Genomic DNA, 16,632 nt, shown 5'->3' with positions numbered 1-16,632 from the left:
ATACCATCCTCCTTTCATACCTGTTGTCAAAATGTCATGTTGTCTCATTTTTTCAGAGAAGTTAAATTACCTGGTGACCCGGTGACCCTATCAGTTATTCAAAAATAATTAATAAATACCATCCTCCTTTCATACCTGTTGTCAAAATGTCATGTTGTCTCATTTTTTCAGAGAAGTTAAATTACCTGGTGACCCGGTGACCCTATCAGTTATTCAAAAATAATTAATAAATACCATCCTCCTTTCATACCTGTTGTCAAAATGTCATGTTGTCTCATTTTTTCAGAGAAGTTAAATTACCTGGTGACCTGGTGACCCGGTGACCCTATCAGTTATTCAAAAATAATTAATAAATATCATCCTCCTTTCATACCTGTTGTCAAAATGTCATGTTGTCTCATTTTTTCAGAGAAGTTAAATTACCTGGTGACCCGGTGACCCTATCAGTTATTCAAAAATAATTAATAAATACCATCCTCCTTTCATACCTGTTGTCAAAATGTCATGTTGTCTCATTTTTTCAGAGAAGTTAAATTACCTGGTGACCTGGTGACCCGGTGACCCTATCAGTTATTCAAAAATAATTAATAAATATCATCCTCCTTTCATACCTGTTGTCAAAATGTCATGTTGTCTCATTTTTTCAGAGAAGTTAAATTACCTGGTGACCCGGTGACTTCATCAGTTATTCAAAAATAATTAATAAATACCATCCTCCTTTCATACCTGTTGTCAAAATGTCATGTTGTCTCATTTTTTCAGAGAAGTTAAATTACCTGGTGACCCGGTGACTTCATCAGTTATTCAAAAATAATTAATAAATACCATCCTCCTTTCATACCTGTTGTCAAAATGTCATGTTGTCTCATTTTTTCAGAGAAGTTAAATTACCTGGTGACCCGGTGACTTCATCAGTTATTCAAAAATAATTAATAAATACCATCCTCCTTTCATACCTGTTGTCAAAATGTCATGTTGTCTCATTTTTTCAGAGAAGTTAAATTACCTGGTGACCTGGTGACCCGGTGACTTCATCAGTTATTCAAAAATAATTCATTATTGAATAACCTGAAACCATTAATGATAAAATAACGATAACATCAAATTTTATTTTTATATGAATGAATACCCCACAAGCTCAAAATTTACCACGAATCATAACAAGGGAGGAAAAAAATAATCGAAAAATTAAAAACAACAAACCACGAAAAACAGAGAAGATGAGGAATAAAAATTAAATTTGGATTGAGTTTAAAAATTCATCTTTATTAAATTCATCTCTTCCAATCAATTTATTTATTCTATTAAATTCTTTTATTTTTGCTTCACTCAGTTTAAGGATTGAACGGTAAGTTTTTAATTTTTCGATTATTTCTTTCCTCTCTTTATCGTTTTCAACCCCACCACATTGCGGCTTCTTTTTGTAATAGCATATTTTTGATTTAATTCTGTTTAGTTTCTTTTTATATTCATCGTCTGGACTCTTGGCTGCTTCGTTGTCACTCATTTCTTACGAAATAAAAAAATTAAATGTTATTTAAATATAATGAAGTAATAAAATAAATCGGAATTTCTATTAATATATTGTTAACCTCAACTAATACATTACCGTTAATATATCTAACAAATTCAGCTATTGTGTCAAATCTTCGTCTTCTTTTTGTCATTGATTTATCAGTTTTTCCATAATCGAGATGAATCAAAACTTTATCCCCTTGTTTAAAATTCATGAGCCCCGAATTAATTTGTTCATGTTTAACATCATTTAACCTTTCCATTTGCTTTCTAATATATTCCCATTCTTTTGAAATATCATTTTTCATTTCCACCGGTTTCATGTTTATAGTTCTATGCCATGTATTATTGTAATAATATACTAACTGCTGTATGATGGAGTCATGATTTCCATCCCAGTATATCTGACCGTTAACCCCTAACGCATCTCTAAGAGTTCTCATTACCGCATCAACTATTTTATTATGAAACGTATATGGAGAAGATGAGAAGTAAAAATTAATTTGTGGGAAATAATGAGCCATAGCTGCCTGAAATCCTTTATCACCATCACCCCTGATATTATCTACTCTTTCATGATCTAGTAAGTATTGAATAGCTCTTCTTGTTTCCTGTTCTGTTTTCCCTTTCACCGGAATGCAATATAAATATCTTGTGTTAATGTTAATGGCAAATAAATAAGTAACATTTCCTTTTGAATATTCTAAATGATCGATTTCGTATGAATATGGATATGGTGCAAATGAAGGGCGACCAAATTTTTCCTTTAACGGTTGAATTTTTGGGTCAATTGGTTTATTTAATATCTTGAAATCCTTTTTAAAATCTTTTTGCTTCTTTAATGTTTGAAATGGATATAATAAAGTGAATGATGAAGGATTAACTGAAGGAGGAGGTACTACTGTTGGAGGTTTTGGGGTTGCAAGTGGTTTAATTTTATCTGCTTTGATTTTGGATGATGAAGTTTTGGATTTCATTCCTCCTTTCATTAATTCCGGATGTATTCTATTCATTTGTTTTAAATATGCTGTATATAAAGGTTTGATATACTTTCCCGCTTCGAGTTTATGTTGAAGGATGAATTCCAAAAGTTGATCTTCATTTAAAAGTCGGGCTGAATGTGGTTTAACTAATGAATCATAAATTAAAGCTTGTGCTTCATTTATGGTCTGAATGACCTGGGCGTTTTGCACTTTTAGCTTTTGTTATAGATACAAGGTGATGTGATTTTTGCATCCCTGGGATGGACGATACACCCAAAATGTCACCTTTTTGGGATAACAAAATTTTATGTGTTATTAGAGTTCTGCAAACCATATGCACAATATCTATTCAGCCTGACTTCTTGTATATAGGAGTCTGGCTGAATAGATATTGTGCATGTGGCAATATAAGTAATTCCGAGATTACCATCGTGAGCTATAGTACACTACTTCTCCTTGGTCCTAGCTCAGTTCTAAGGATATCAGTGTTCAAGGATTTGGCAAGGTCCTTCTGAAGTCTCTCATTCGATGAGAGATTTCGGAAGAACCTTGCCTTAAAGTATTCCAACTCTTGTTCTCTTGTTCCTGAATAGTCAGAAAAGTTATTTGACTACTTAAGGCAGAGATTATCCGAGGTCCCTCATTTGATGAGAGGCCTCGGATAATCTCTGCCTTAAAGTTGTACACTTGTAGTCAATTAGAATGTAAGTATACACGGATAGGACAGCTTTCTTCTGAAGTCTTAGATTTGATGAGAAGCCTCAGAAGAAAACTGTCCTATCTGATAATAAAAGGAGTTTCAGAAGCTCCAGAGCTCCCTTTCGTAAGGAATGGGAGCTTTGAAGCTCCTGGTTCGAAGATGTGCTTCGCATCTTTCATCAGCATAGGACATTTACCATCTGGGACTCTGTTGATGAAGACTCAGGAGCTCCAAAGCTCCCTTTCGTAAGGATTAGGAGCTTTGGAGCTCCTGGTTCGTAGAAGAGCTTCGCATCTTTCATCAGAAGAGGCCCAAATGGTAAATAGCCTCTGCTGATGAGCTTCAGGAGCTCCAAGGCTCCCTCTCGTAACGATTAGGAGCTTTGTAGCTCCTGAAGATAAGGTAGGATTGCTCTGATCTCTAATCAGTAGATGCCATGCCTCATTATGGACTCTACTGACAAGAGATCAAGAGCTCCAAGGACTCCCTTTTTATCTAGTGGCATTCTCACCATTTAGTAGGATCGCTGATCCTACTAATGAAGTGATCACTTAATGTACGTTTTGAATAAATTGAATTTTTTTTACAAAAATTTAGTATTTTTTATAAACATCACATATATATTATAAATACGTAAATATATTCTTTAATTCAAAAAATTCAATTCGGTTTCGGGCTGGGTATCCCAGCCCCAAGTATTCAATTTTATTCAATTTTTTAAGAATTTTTGGTTGGGATGCCCAGACCAAAACAAACTTTATATTTTGATGTGTAGATACGTATGTGTACATCATTATTGCGTTATATATTATGTTTTTAATGAAAAAAAAATCTGATTCAAAAAAAATTATCACTAATTAGTTGATAACATAAAGAAAAAATATATAAATTGTATGTTCTGAGTGTATTTATCCACACTCACTCATATGAATTTCATTAAATAGTGTCTTTTTACTCCCAAATTTATTTTGTATTATTGAAATCAAAGAAAAAAAACTTAAAAAATTTCTCGAAATTTTTATTTTTTTAAAAAATTTTGGATTTTATATTAAAAACTGACATTGGGAGGACGATAGGGCTGGGATTAGAGATACCCCCCTCACTTGGGAAAAATACGGATCTATACTTTTGTTCCTTTGTTTTTTGCAGCTCAGGATTATATAATTTATATAATTCATCAATATCTTCTTCTGTTAATACTTTATTTTTGAAATCTTTCAATTGTTTAAGTTGTGATTTAGTTTTTCCCTTTGTATATTCATTATTTTTAATTTTGTCTTTAATTTTAGAAATTATTTTATCATGATATTTCAAAATTTCATTTTTATAATATGAATAATAATAATCCATATCATCACCCGTTATATTTTCATCATATTTTTGGAGATATGCTTTTAATTCATAATAAGTAAGAAAATTTTGATTAAATACTAAATCATCAATTAAAATTTTTAAATCTACATTATCCATTTATATAAAAATAAAATAAATGTTTTAAGGGCGCCCACCTCTTTGATCAAGAATCAAAACCATTATTAACGGTTCCTTTTGTCTCTTCTGTGGCATTTTATTAAATAAACGGCATACAACATCCATTTTCACAACATACAGCCTTAGTGTGTGCTCCTGTTAATGCAGTCTTACCAATTGTTAAGCGAGTCATTAATCCGTTTTTAAGTTGTAAATTAATATTCTGACCATCAAATATCACTTTATCATTTATTATATCCAAATAATTTTTAGGTGTTAATTGTTTATTTTGTCGTAAACTAACACCTTTCATTTTTTGTGCAATCTTTTTAAAATCACCCCCATCAATTGAACCGTTGAATGATGTATAACACTTGGGGCATAAAGCAACCATGTTATCACCTTGTTTCTCAATTGCTAAACCCAATAACTTCTTCTCATGTGCTTTTTCTTCAGCTTTATTCTTTAATTTAGGTTTAAATTTCTCATCAAAACAGCAGAAATCAAATGGTGCGAATTTGAAAATGTTTTTATCATAAAATTGTTTATCAGTAACAATTGCTTGAAATGCTTGAGTGTTAGGAAGATTTGGATCACCAGCGATTGCCCAATAAGATGAATCAGTATCACCTTCAATGAAATGAAAACGATTAACATTCATGCATTTATACATAAAATCATAAATGAAAACCAAATACCAGTATTTAGCATTATCTAAAGTGAAGAATGCCTCTTGTAAACATGTATCACATCTATAAAATCTATCTTTGAGCATCATTTGATACGTATCTTCACCTATTTCTCTTATGTTTTTAAACTTATTTGACATACATGCAACGCGTGCCTTCTGTGCATTCATTATTTTAGTCTTTGCGTAATTTTGTGTATTCATTGCATCGTAACCATATGATCCATTAAGTGAAATCTTGCAAAATAAACTTTTTCCTTTATTTCCTTCTAATTCAGCCTTTTGTCTTTCGTTCATAAATTCGTTCGCAAATTCATTAAAGCAAGTGTTTTTAGTAAATGTTAAAATTGATTGAATATCATCGATGATAAAATGAAATCTGTCTATTAGATACCAAAGATAATAAGAAGAAAATGGTTGATATTGGTTGTGTGTTGATGCTAACTGAGTTAATTTTCTCTGTTTCTGGTCAACTGGTAGATTGTTTGATTTCATGTAATTATACATAAAACTGCCAATTGTTTTTTCATCTGTGATAATATCTAAGTTTCTTATTATCGGTAAAAAGTTTATGTAATCATTAATGTATTTTTCATCAATGTGACCCTTTACTTCAGCCACGAATAAAGTATTTTTCTTCTTAATTATTCCCAATGCTTTTGCTTTCTTTGTTGCTGTATCACAAATGATAACACCATTCAATCTTCCCGGCATATACATTTTATGGTCAGTATATTGAATGAAATCATGAGGATTAGATGAAAATGATGAAGGATATAATGAATTAAAGTCAACACCAACGAAATGAGTCATAATGTTGGTGGTGTCCTCATTTGATACAGTTTTAGTTTCTGGATTATATGAAAGTTTATTAATGTGCGTGATTCCTTTAAGATTAACACGATGTTGAACATTTGATAGACCACCAGTAATTCCATTACGGAGAATGTGATAAGCTTCAACTGAATCTAAAGTCATTGGTAAATTATTTTTTATTCATAATTTCTTAAATTGATTCTTAAACGTTGAACATCTTCATATTTATTTGATTTTATGACATTGCAATAACAACACATTAACTGACAATTTTCTTTGGTATGTGGTTTTTCATTATCGATTCTATCCAATGTTGGTTTATTAGCATATGTAAACGCTTTACCACACATTTTGCATTTAGATGAAAGGATTAAATCATGATAGTATTGAAAATCATCCATTGAAACATTATTTTTAGTATCTCTTTCTGCTTTTTCATCTTGTTTCTTATATGATTCAATTTTATATTTCCAATACTTTTTCATTAATTCAAAACTTGATTCTATCTCTTCCTCAGGATATTTTTCATTAGGATTAAAGTCTTTATATGCTAAAGCGTAACGAATCATTGAAGCATTCGATGATAAAGAAAGATTATGAAGTGTGTCAATTTTATAAACAAATGTTTCTTCAATAATTTTATCAATTGGGTCAATCATAATTTCAACATCTTTATTGCAATAATGAATAAAATATTCTAATCTATTCTTAAAATTTTTAGCATCATTGAGATATATTTGATAATCACTATCTGATATAGTTTCTTGAGTTAATGCTGAATAAAATGAATCTTGAGTGAATGGTTCCACTTTATATAATTCTTCTTCGTAATTTTCCCACGTGATGAATTGATAAGGGAAAAAGGATTTAACACGTGATTTATTGCTTCCGAAATCTTGAGTGAATTGGTCTAATGTCCCACCCGCTATATAATTTCTGATGTCAATAAATCTCAATTCATATGGAACGTTTGTTTTCTTTACAATGATTTGCTTAAATTGTGAAGATGAACCCAGCATTGATTTTATTTTCCATTTTGCAGTGTTTAAATCACGAAGAATTAAATTTAAATCAAACTTTCCCGAATTAAAACCTATGATATTCACTTTATTGAATTCCTCATCTAGAAGTTCTTTAAATGCTTCCTTCTGTTTTTCATTTAATGTATGAGACAAAGTCCCCGCCGTTTGCGGCTTCAATAATTCTTCATATTGTTCAATATTTGATTTAGCAACTAATGAACAGGTTGAAAATAAAAACTCAATCCAATCAGAAATAAAAGAATCACTCGAAGTTAAGCAAAAATTCCTCGTATATGTTTTATCATTTAATTTAACCGTTGATGACACCATGAATGGTTTTAAGTAAGCGTTCAAAGTTGCACACTCAAAAAGTTGTAATTCTTCTTTAGTCTCTAATGTTTCAAAGTCAAAAGTAATATAATATCTTGTCGGTTTATAATATTCCTGCAAATTGTGAGCTAATAACCACTGATATATCTTCTGTTTCGTAATATGTGGTGCATATGGTTGCTGGGTCTTTTGCAATTGAACGTCTTGAATTAATCTTCCATTATTTTCTTTACATTTCTCACAATGTTTTAAAAATCTTCTTTGGTTTTTCCTTTCTGGATCATCACGGATAGAATAAACTTCTTCTTTACAAAATGAACAAACTTTATAGCCGGTGAGTGCTTCAACGTCTGTTATTCTGTCAGCGTGAAGTTTTCCACATGGACTCTGTGTTAATAAAATATTTACTGTTTCAAATTCTGGATCTATCATTATTGATTCCACTAATGGAAAGTCTACCTTATTTATGTCCACGTCTTCTGGTTGAGGATCACAATAATAGAAATCAATATTAACATTTAACATTCTCGCTAATCTCTCACCTTCTGATGAAATGTCAAAACCTTCATATGCATCTATTGCTTCATTTAAATAGCTTCTACGAGTTTTAGGATTAACACCATCAGGAATGTTATAGAAGCGTTTAAATAACCTTCTACCTTCTGCTCTAATTTGATTATCATTCATTTTAGCTGTTCCGTTTTTGTTCATTTATGTAAGAATAAAAATTAAAAAATAAATAAAAATAAAGTTTATTTTTTAAAGTCCATAAAATGAATTAAGAACACATAAATTTTTATCATCTGCGACGTGACGAATACATTTTAATTTACTCAAGAATGCGTACCCTGATACATTAAATCTAATTCCTGTCTTATTTAATTTCACAACTTTGAAAAGGAATGTATGAATAGCTATAAAATGATGAGAAGATGTTTTATGGGTTGCTTCCATTTTTTCTGAAATAAATGAATAAATATAATGTTTATAAGTTTTCATATCTTTTATGTTCTTAATAACGAATGGTATGGACCTTTCAACTTCGTCTTCCTTCGGTGCTGTTCTTTCATATGAAACATTATTGGTATCTTCAACAATGAAACCGCAATCACATAAAATTTTATATGTTCCAATGGTTTCTTTTGATATTTTATCTAATAAATCAAAAACTTTATCAACACCCGTGCATTTATTTAAATAATAATTTGTGTAAATATCATGATCTTCTTTCTTAATCGTATTAGTTGCATATGTCACGTTTCTAAGAGCTTTTTTGAATTTTTCGGAATCTAAAGGTGGTGAAAGTAGGATACAAGGGTATTCTTCATTATCAATAAATTGTAACTTATGTTTACGAATAAATTTAGTACCTTCTTCTGAAAGTGTTTCGTCTATTTCACCATCTAATAAATTTTGTGTTGATTCTGAGACATAATTTTTATATCTTTCTTCATGAGATTTCTGTACTTCTGATTCTGAAGCTGGGATATTCATTAAACCCTCTACTTCATTTTCATTATATTTTTCAACTTCTCTTAATTCCTTAATTTTTTCATCTATTTCATCTCTTATTTTTTCCAGTCTTTCAATTTCATCGTATTCATCATCTTTAATTCGTTCTTCATAATATTCAGGGAAAACATCAGGTTCTTTAGGTTTTTCTTCTTTTTTAGATGTGGGATATAAGAAATTTATAACATCATCTTTATTCATTTTTCCATCATGATCAAACTCATTTAAAAACTCCGCGAATTTTTGACAATTTCTTAAATAATATTTATCAACCTCATAACCCGCCTCCTCTAATATATCCTTTATTTCCCTGTTTGTGAATCCTAATTTTTTAACGTCGTTAGTCTTGACACTCATTTCATACAAAATAAAAAAATAAAATAATAAACATAACTAAGTTTTAATTTTTCGTAAGAAGTTTAACCCATTCAGTTATTCAACAATGTTTAATTAATGGCGGAATATCTGACATCATCTATATATAGCTTCTTTTATAAAAGATAAAAAAATAAATTATTTTAAAATTAATGTTAATTTTTTTTAATGGTTTATAAATAAATATATTTTAATGCATCGTCTATATATAGATGTAACAAAAAAAGTCTCACAACCCTTCCACATATACTACTAAAAGCGTAAGAAAAAATTTTTATATCATCTATATATAGAAGATGTGAAAATATACCTTCATCTATATATAGACGTAACAAAAAAAGTCACTAAACCCTTCATATCCTACTACTGCTGATCTCTAAGTGCAAGTTTACGAAAAGAGCTTACGTGTGTAATCCTATCTTATATTTATTACACCTGTAAGCTCTTTTCGTAAAAATCTTGCACTTTTTGTTTCGATGCTGATCTCTAAGTGCAAGTTTACGAAAAGAGCTTACGTGTGTAATCCTATCTTATATTTATTACACCTGTAAGCTCTTTTCGTAAAAATCTTGCACTTTTTGTTTCGATGCTGATCTCTAAGTGCAAGTTTACGAAAAGAGCTTACGTGTGTAATCCTATCTTATATTTATTACACCTGTAAGCTCTTTTCGTAAAAATCTTGCACTTTTTGTTTCGATGCTGATCTCTAAGTGCAAGTTTACCAAAACAACTTATATTTATTATAAATATACTAAAATTATGACCTTAATATATAGGGTGTCCAAAGGTGCGTTTAGCACAGCGCTCTATATGAGACTATTAAAGGAGATATATGCTGATTATAAATATATAATAAAAAATATGAATATATGTATATGATGAGTATGTTGTATTTTGGCGCCATGCCGGGATATAAAATGAATTTTGAGACAAGAGGCGGTTTCGCGGGAAATTTTGGCGGGATTTTTTTCATTTTTTTAATGAATCATAAAGAAAACATCCTCGCTCTTGCAAAAAAATGCAAAGACTGTAAAAAATCTACGAGACATTGGTAAAATGCTTCGGTATGGATGCTCCTAGCTATTCCACTGTAACGTATCATGTTAGGATGTATCACTTCATGAACAAAAAGGCGCCCATCATAAAAATTGACAAAAAATCGCCGGATCAAAGAAAAATCAAAGCAATTCTTCAAGTGCTAGATGAAGACCCAAGAGCATCACTCAGAAGGATAGAGGAGATGACAAAGATACCACGTACAACAGTCAGTTATTATCTGCACAATTATTTGAACTACAAACTAGCGTATACACGTTGGGTTCCGCACAACCTTAATTCAGTTCAAAAAAAATCTAGAGTCCAATCTTCGAAAAAGCGCCTCTCTATATTGGGTGCGTATCAATCCAAGAAGTTTCGCTTTTTAGTAACAGGGGACGAGTCTTGGTTTCAATATGCAACAGAAGCCAAAATCATGTGGATCCCGAAGGATGAAAATCCGCAAACATTCCCGAAGAAAAAAATTGACACACCAATGATGATGCTGTCGGTTTTTTGGGGCGTGAATGGCATCATCGCAATTGATATTCTTCAAAAACCTAATACGATGAATGCTCAGTATCTAATTGACAATGTTCTTACTCAAATTATCAATTCTGATGAGTTTGAGAAATCCAAACAACAAAAACAAAAGTTTGCAATTCATTTTGATAATTCAAGAGTTCACAAAAGTCATAAGGTAATGAATTACTTGGTGGAAAACAATGTCAAAGTTGTTCCAAACCCAATTTATTCACCTGATATTGCACCCTCTGACTTTTATTTATTCGGCACGCTAAAAAAGAGAGCTGAAGGACGCGAATTCGCGAGTCCAGATGATCTTGAAAATTTTGTAAGAGAGCAATTTGAGCAATTTTCTCATGATGATTTAAAGCGTGTCTTTCAAGCCTGGATCGATCGCTGCGAACGCGTGATTGAATCCAATGGTGATTATATTTAAATAAACTTTATATATATGTAACTTGTTTATTTCTATTCGCAGTATTCAGGTTTGTGCTAAACACACCTTTGGACACCCTATATATTAATATCTTTTTTTAACTTAAATCTTTATTTGGCCGGACCGTTTTTCCTTTTTTTGCTTTAGACTTGAATGGAAGATGATTATAAGTCATTACCTTTAGATCAATGTCCCAAAGATTTAAATATGCTAAATTCTTCCATGGCAAAATTCGATTATACTGATTTTTCACAAATGTTACAATACATTTTTCAATCAATTCAAATAACATCAGATACTGATATTTTAAATCACATATCGCCATACATAGAACATTCAAATCAATATTATAATGTTCCGGATGTTTTAATTGAAAGTGAAATTGATAAAAACTTTAGTGGATTAAAAGACAAATTCTACAACTCTTGGTTACTTCTTATTTATGCATTATCTGTTAAAGATAAAATATCAATTCATTACATTATTGATAATTTTGATATTATAATCCAGCATTTGTTGGATTATATTATAATTGCGGATCGTGAGTGGCTCTATGATTTTTTATTTATATTGATTTCTAATAAAATCAAAGTTGATCACAAAATTGAGGAGCAATATGAGTGCGGGACAAATTTGCCAAGTGTCACTTTTCAATAACCTTAAATTACGTTTTCTCATTTTTTTAAAAAATAACCTTAAATTATATTTGAAGAAATTATGTCTATGATATATGTTTTATGCTAGAATCTTGGAGTTTTCATGCACTACACAAGAGCTCCAAGGTTCCAAGAGTGAATGCTCAATAGCAATTATAGAGATGTACCTTTTCAAAATGACTTTTACTGATTAAATTTAATCAATAGAAGACATTTTGAAAAGGTACCTCTACAATTAGATATACAATAGATTCAAAGCTTCATTTCAGATAGATTTGAAACTTTGAAACTCTTGGTAGATTTTGAGTGAATGCTGACAATCATCTTTGAGAAGGTTTTCTTTAAGAAAACCTTCTCAAAGAGGTTTCTCAGGAGCCCTGAGGCTCCCTTTCGTAATGATTGGGAGCCTTGGAGCTCCTGAGACGAAGAATGGCTTCGCCGAATCTTTGATCAGCAGAGGCCAAATGAAAAGGCCTCTGCTGATGGATTCTCAGGAGCCCTGAGGCTCCCTTTCGTAATGATTGGGAGCCTTGGGGCTCCTGAGACGAAGAATGGCTTCGCCGAATCTTTGATCAGCAGAGGCCAAATGAAAAGGCCTCTGCTGATGGATTCTCAGGAGCCCTGAGGCTCCCTTTCGTAATGATTGGGAGCCTTGGGGCTCCTGCAGCAGAGTATCGCTCCGTTCCATTAATTTTTAAAAAAAAGTGCCGTGTGGCAAATTTGTCCTGTTCCCGAGCAATATATTGAAGAATTAATAAATTTATACATTGAAAACATTTCGACTCAAATACAAAAGTATCCCTTTATGGATAAAATATTTTCCATTTTTAATGCTCTTTTATTTTATTGGGATAAAGAAAATTTCAATTCAATTCTATCATACTTTCAAAATAAAAAAATTTTGACTTCAATTACAAACAATCTATTTTGCAATAATTGTTGTAAAACTCTACTCCTTTTAATTAAGTTCTCGCCAGATATATTATTAAATTCCATAGATTCTAATGATTTTTCTTCAGCTATTTACAATTTATGTAATTATAACAGCATTGATTTTGAATTTGCACTTTCTTTCTTTATCAATTCAACTTCAGATATATTTGAGTATTCAATTTACATTATTATAAAAATAATCAAAAAATTCATTACAAAAGAATTAAAATGGACAAATTCAAAGTGTTGTATTTATTTACTATACAGGATCCTAATATTAGACAATTATGAGCTTGATTCAAAAATCATGGTCTTCTTTACTTATGAAGAAATTCCAGAAATGATCATTACAACAATCGAACATTGCCCCAAAATTATGTTTAAGGTTGGAACAACCTTAATAGTTTTTGTTCTACGTCAATATCTCAAAAATCAAGATATTATTAATATGGATGTCTATTTGAAAGTATTAGAAGAGTATGATGAAGAATTATATAATATTTATGATGAGTTAGTCCAGGATTTTCGGATTTCATCATCAGAATTTAATGATGAAATATTAAATATCGATGAAAGGATCCAGAAGGAATTTATTTCAGAGGCAGAAAATTCATTAATGTTTACAAATGAAAAAGAAATCGAACTTTTGATGGAAGAATATGAAGCATGCATTAATCATTGTTATGCTGTAAAGGAAAAATGAAGTATTGTTATACACAATGGTATGGAATTGACATCTTACATAAACCCCAGAATTAAACATTTAATTTTTAATTAATTTTTAAACAATCATCTAATTATATCATGATAATTAAATTACTGTAGCATGTCGTTATCAGACATGTTTGGATTTTTGACTGTATCAAGGACATTTCCTTGGGGAAATATAAAAGTCCCATAATTTCAGAATTGTCACTTTTTATTGCAATATATAGTCAGTTAGGTTGTCTTATCTCTAGACTATTTGACTTTTTCCAGGAATTTTGAGAATCTAAGTTATTAGATCTAACAGTCATAAGCTATTAATGCATATTTATGAAGCAAATCCATCAAAATTAGATAAAGATTTTTTGGGTTGTCAGAAAATATAGCTGAAATCATTATGATTAACTGATACATAAGCTCATAATCATATGGTTTCAAATGGTTGATTCAGTCTGAGTCTATAATGCTAGTTACTCTCTACTCAGTCTTACTCTCTACATAGTCTTTTGAGATCCATCACTCTTTGGAACTCAATCTCTCCATTGAGTTCCATCCCTCCTTTGATTAATTTTTTTTATAAAGAAGCAATATATAAATATTATTTGATATTTCCAAACTCATCGAGACACTCGCAAACATCTCCGGAGTTAACAACAATAACCTGCCTTTCATCAAAATTTTCAAATCCTTGAACTTTAGCTATATATCTAACGTATTCGGGTTTGAATATTAAATCACTAGGTTTTAATGGAATTTTAAGTAGATTGTTAGAATCATGTACCAAATATACTTTTTTGTTATATTTAAATACTGTAATCCTTTCATTAGGAGAGGCAAGTATTTTTCCACCATATTTTATCTCTACTTTTGTAATTGCGTATTCTTGTGATTGCATTGTGATTAAAATTTGGTCACTTTCTAAATAATCACGAATGTCGAAGTCAACTGTAATTTCCGGCATAATTTCTGGAATCTTTGTTGAGTCATCGATTGAATCAAATGTGAAACTCGTAGAAATATCATTTCTGGCATCAATTTGATTCATTGTAACGAATCTTTCGCTAACTACATCTTCGGCCGATCGTTGAATATTTTTAATGTATGTTTCTAAATCTTGTAAGAGGTAATTATAATGAATTGCGCGTTTTTTATCTAACTTTTCAAATTTATAGGAGAAATTATCAAATTCTTTATAGAGTTCATTCAACTCATCATTATATGCTTCGATTGAATCATTAATTTTGTTGGCGAATGGCCTGTATTCGTAAACAACATGATTCAACACTTCAGAATAATTTTTCATTCTTGTACTCTGATAAGTATCCTCTATTCTTGTGATTAATTCCTTATGAAGTTCTTCTTTCGCTTCTAAGTTTTCTTTAGAAAGGTTAAAATTGGATATGAATTGAGAAAGTCGGTCGTATGACTGTGAAAAGGAAGATTCATAGTTTTCAATTATGTCTTCAAGACTAGGAATAAACGATTTTTTGATGAATTTGCAGATTTTATGTATTTTTTGTATTGAATTGTATCATTGAGAACAAATGATTTCATGCCTTCATCCAAAGAAGGGGTAATATCACACTGATTAAGTATTCCTAAGAGTTGGTTTTTCTCTTTATTGACTTTATTTTGACCATTTTCAAGTTTCTCGATAAACTTTTCGAATGCTCTCACTGTTTGGCGCATTGCTTCAATACTCTTGTCCTTTGCTACTATCATTTTATTGGTGCTCAATGAATAGTTCAAGTATTTGATCATGAAAAGAAATGATTTAATATAATTTTATTTCAATGTCGATATAAATAATGGATAATTTTAAATAATGGCCTTTCTCCAACATAATTTGATTTTCGCCAAAGTCCCATGCATTGAAAAATTTGAGAACTAAATTGAGAACTTTATTGTCAGCAGAAATATCATGCGTAATTTGAAACTAATGTCATTTTGTCATTATTTTTTGAAAAATAATTTTCTTTGAAAAATTTTATTGACTGTAATTGAAAGCTGTGTTTTATTGGATGTGAAGATTTTTCAATTTCCATACCAGAAGAGTAATTATGGTTGCGAAACATTTCATAAATAAATGTAAATTTTAAGTAGTGGATATGACGGGTTGTGTGACTTTTTTGTAAACGTAAGAATTCATATGATATTGAACGATTTTGTATCATTTTTTTTAACATATGAAGTAAAAAATGTATGATTCTTACGGTTTTTATTCTTACGTTTTTGAATAAATCAAGATTTAAAAAATTTTCAAAATTGTAAGACATTTACACTCAACCCATACATAATGAAATAAAAAATAAAAAAATAATGAAATAATGAAATAAAATTTTTAAAAATAAACTTAAACAAATGAAGATTGAGTTCAACATAGAACTTTAAGAAACTAATGATTATTTGAATTTATGAAATCAATTATTTGATTCATTCTTTCTTCAATCTCTTCTATTCTTTTTGTTAAATCATAAATTTTCATTAATGAGGTGATTCTTGATTGGGGAATAGATTTCAAACTAACCACCCCCTTTATTTTTGAAATTTTGAATTCATCAACTTTAAACATTTTATTCAATTTACATGTTGTCAATTCTTCAAATAATTTTTTATTATTAGCATAATAGTCATTAAATTCTTCAACAGATGAAAAAATTTTTATTTCAGTAATTGGTTTAACAACGTTTATTTTTTGTTGAACATTTTCACTTTCATTTATTTCTTCCTCCTCTGTTTCATTTATTTTTAAAATCGGTTTCATTTATCATTAAATAAAAATTAGAATATAAGTGATGAAATATATTTTTTAATTAATATTAAATCAGAAATGGCGGCAGGATTCTTTAAAAAATTATGGGATGGAATTAAGAAAGCTGCGGGTTGGGTTTATAAAAAGATTATTAAACCGGTTGCAAACTTTTTGGCACC

The 16,632-nt window shown here is 30.2% G+C and overlaps 5 protein-coding genes and 2 pseudogenes across 7 annotated transcripts, besides 8 other annotated features; 2 read left to right on the top strand and 5 right to left on the bottom strand.

The window, feature by feature from the left end:
* Nucleotides 1-2,504: part of a mobile genetic element that runs on past the window's edge.
* TVAGG3_1070220 (uncharacterized protein) lies at nt 1,235-1,507 on the bottom strand (the record flags this gene model as incomplete). Its single annotated transcript, XM_051256349.1, has 1 exon — nt 1,235-1,507. The coding sequence occupies one exon, from the start codon at nt 1,505-1,507 to the stop codon at nt 1,235-1,237; it is 273 nt and encodes a 90-aa protein (XP_051076423.1).
* TVAGG3_1070200 (integrase core domain containing protein family) lies at nt 1,527-2,504 on the bottom strand (the record flags this gene model as incomplete). Its single annotated transcript, XM_051256348.1, has 1 exon — nt 1,527-2,504. One exon carries the CDS (start codon nt 2,502-2,504, stop codon nt 1,527-1,529), a length of 978 nt encoding a protein of 325 aa, XP_051076422.1.
* Nucleotides 2,505-3,197: 693 nt separating this feature from the next.
* Nucleotides 3,198-3,268: a mobile genetic element.
* Nucleotides 3,269-3,291: 23 nt separating this feature from the next.
* Nucleotides 3,292-3,595: a mobile genetic element.
* Nucleotides 3,596-4,768: 1,173 nt separating this feature from the next.
* TVAGG3_1070160 (DNA/RNA polymerases family) lies at nt 4,769-6,334 on the bottom strand (the record flags this gene model as incomplete). The annotated part of the gene is made up of 1 exon (XM_051256347.1): nt 4,769-6,334. The coding sequence occupies one exon, from the start codon at nt 6,332-6,334 to the stop codon at nt 4,769-4,771; it is 1,566 nt and encodes a 521-aa protein (XP_051076421.1).
* Nucleotides 6,335-6,348: 14 nt separating this feature from the next.
* TVAGG3_1070150 lies at nt 6,349-7,498 on the bottom strand (annotated as a pseudogene). The gene has a single exon. A coding segment is annotated over exon 1 (1,150 nt).
* A 1,465-nt stretch (nt 7,499-8,963) lies between these two features.
* Nucleotides 8,964-9,455: a mobile genetic element.
* A 729-nt stretch (nt 9,456-10,184) lies between these two features.
* Nucleotides 10,185-10,212: a terminal%2Cinverted (terminal inverted repeat of Mariner transposon ID:TVAGG3_1070110).
* Nucleotides 10,185-11,487: a mobile genetic element.
* TVAGG3_1070120 lies at nt 10,281-11,407 on the top strand (annotated as a pseudogene). Its single transcript has one exon. A coding segment is annotated over exon 1 (1,127 nt).
* Nucleotides 11,460-11,487: a terminal%2Cinverted (terminal inverted repeat of Mariner transposon ID:TVAGG3_1070110).
* A 538-nt stretch (nt 11,488-12,025) lies between these two features.
* Nucleotides 12,026-12,796: a mobile genetic element.
* A 69-nt stretch (nt 12,797-12,865) lies between these two features.
* Nucleotides 12,866-13,754, top strand: TVAGG3_1070090 (uncharacterized protein; the record flags this gene model as incomplete). Its single annotated transcript, XM_001288969.2, has 1 exon — nt 13,445-13,699. The coding sequence occupies one exon, from the start codon at nt 13,445-13,447 to the stop codon at nt 13,697-13,699; it is 255 nt and encodes an 84-aa protein (XP_001288970.2).
* Nucleotides 13,755-14,299: 545 nt separating this feature from the next.
* TVAGG3_1070080 (uncharacterized protein) lies at nt 14,300-15,004 on the bottom strand (the record flags this gene model as incomplete). The annotated part of the gene is made up of 1 exon (XM_001312977.1): nt 14,300-15,004. One exon carries the CDS (start codon nt 15,002-15,004, stop codon nt 14,300-14,302), a length of 705 nt encoding a protein of 234 aa, XP_001312978.1.
* Between the last annotated feature and the right edge of the window lie 1,628 nt (nt 15,005-16,632).

Source organism: Trichomonas vaginalis (genome assembly GCF_026262505.1).
Source record: "Trichomonas vaginalis G3 chromosome Unknown ctg_87, whole genome shotgun sequence".
Lineage (NCBI taxonomy): Eukaryota > Parabasalia > Trichomonadida > Trichomonadidae > Trichomonas > Trichomonas vaginalis.
The sequence above is the reverse complement of the archived record's forward strand: the minus strand, read 5'-3'. Positions and strand labels throughout refer to the sequence as shown.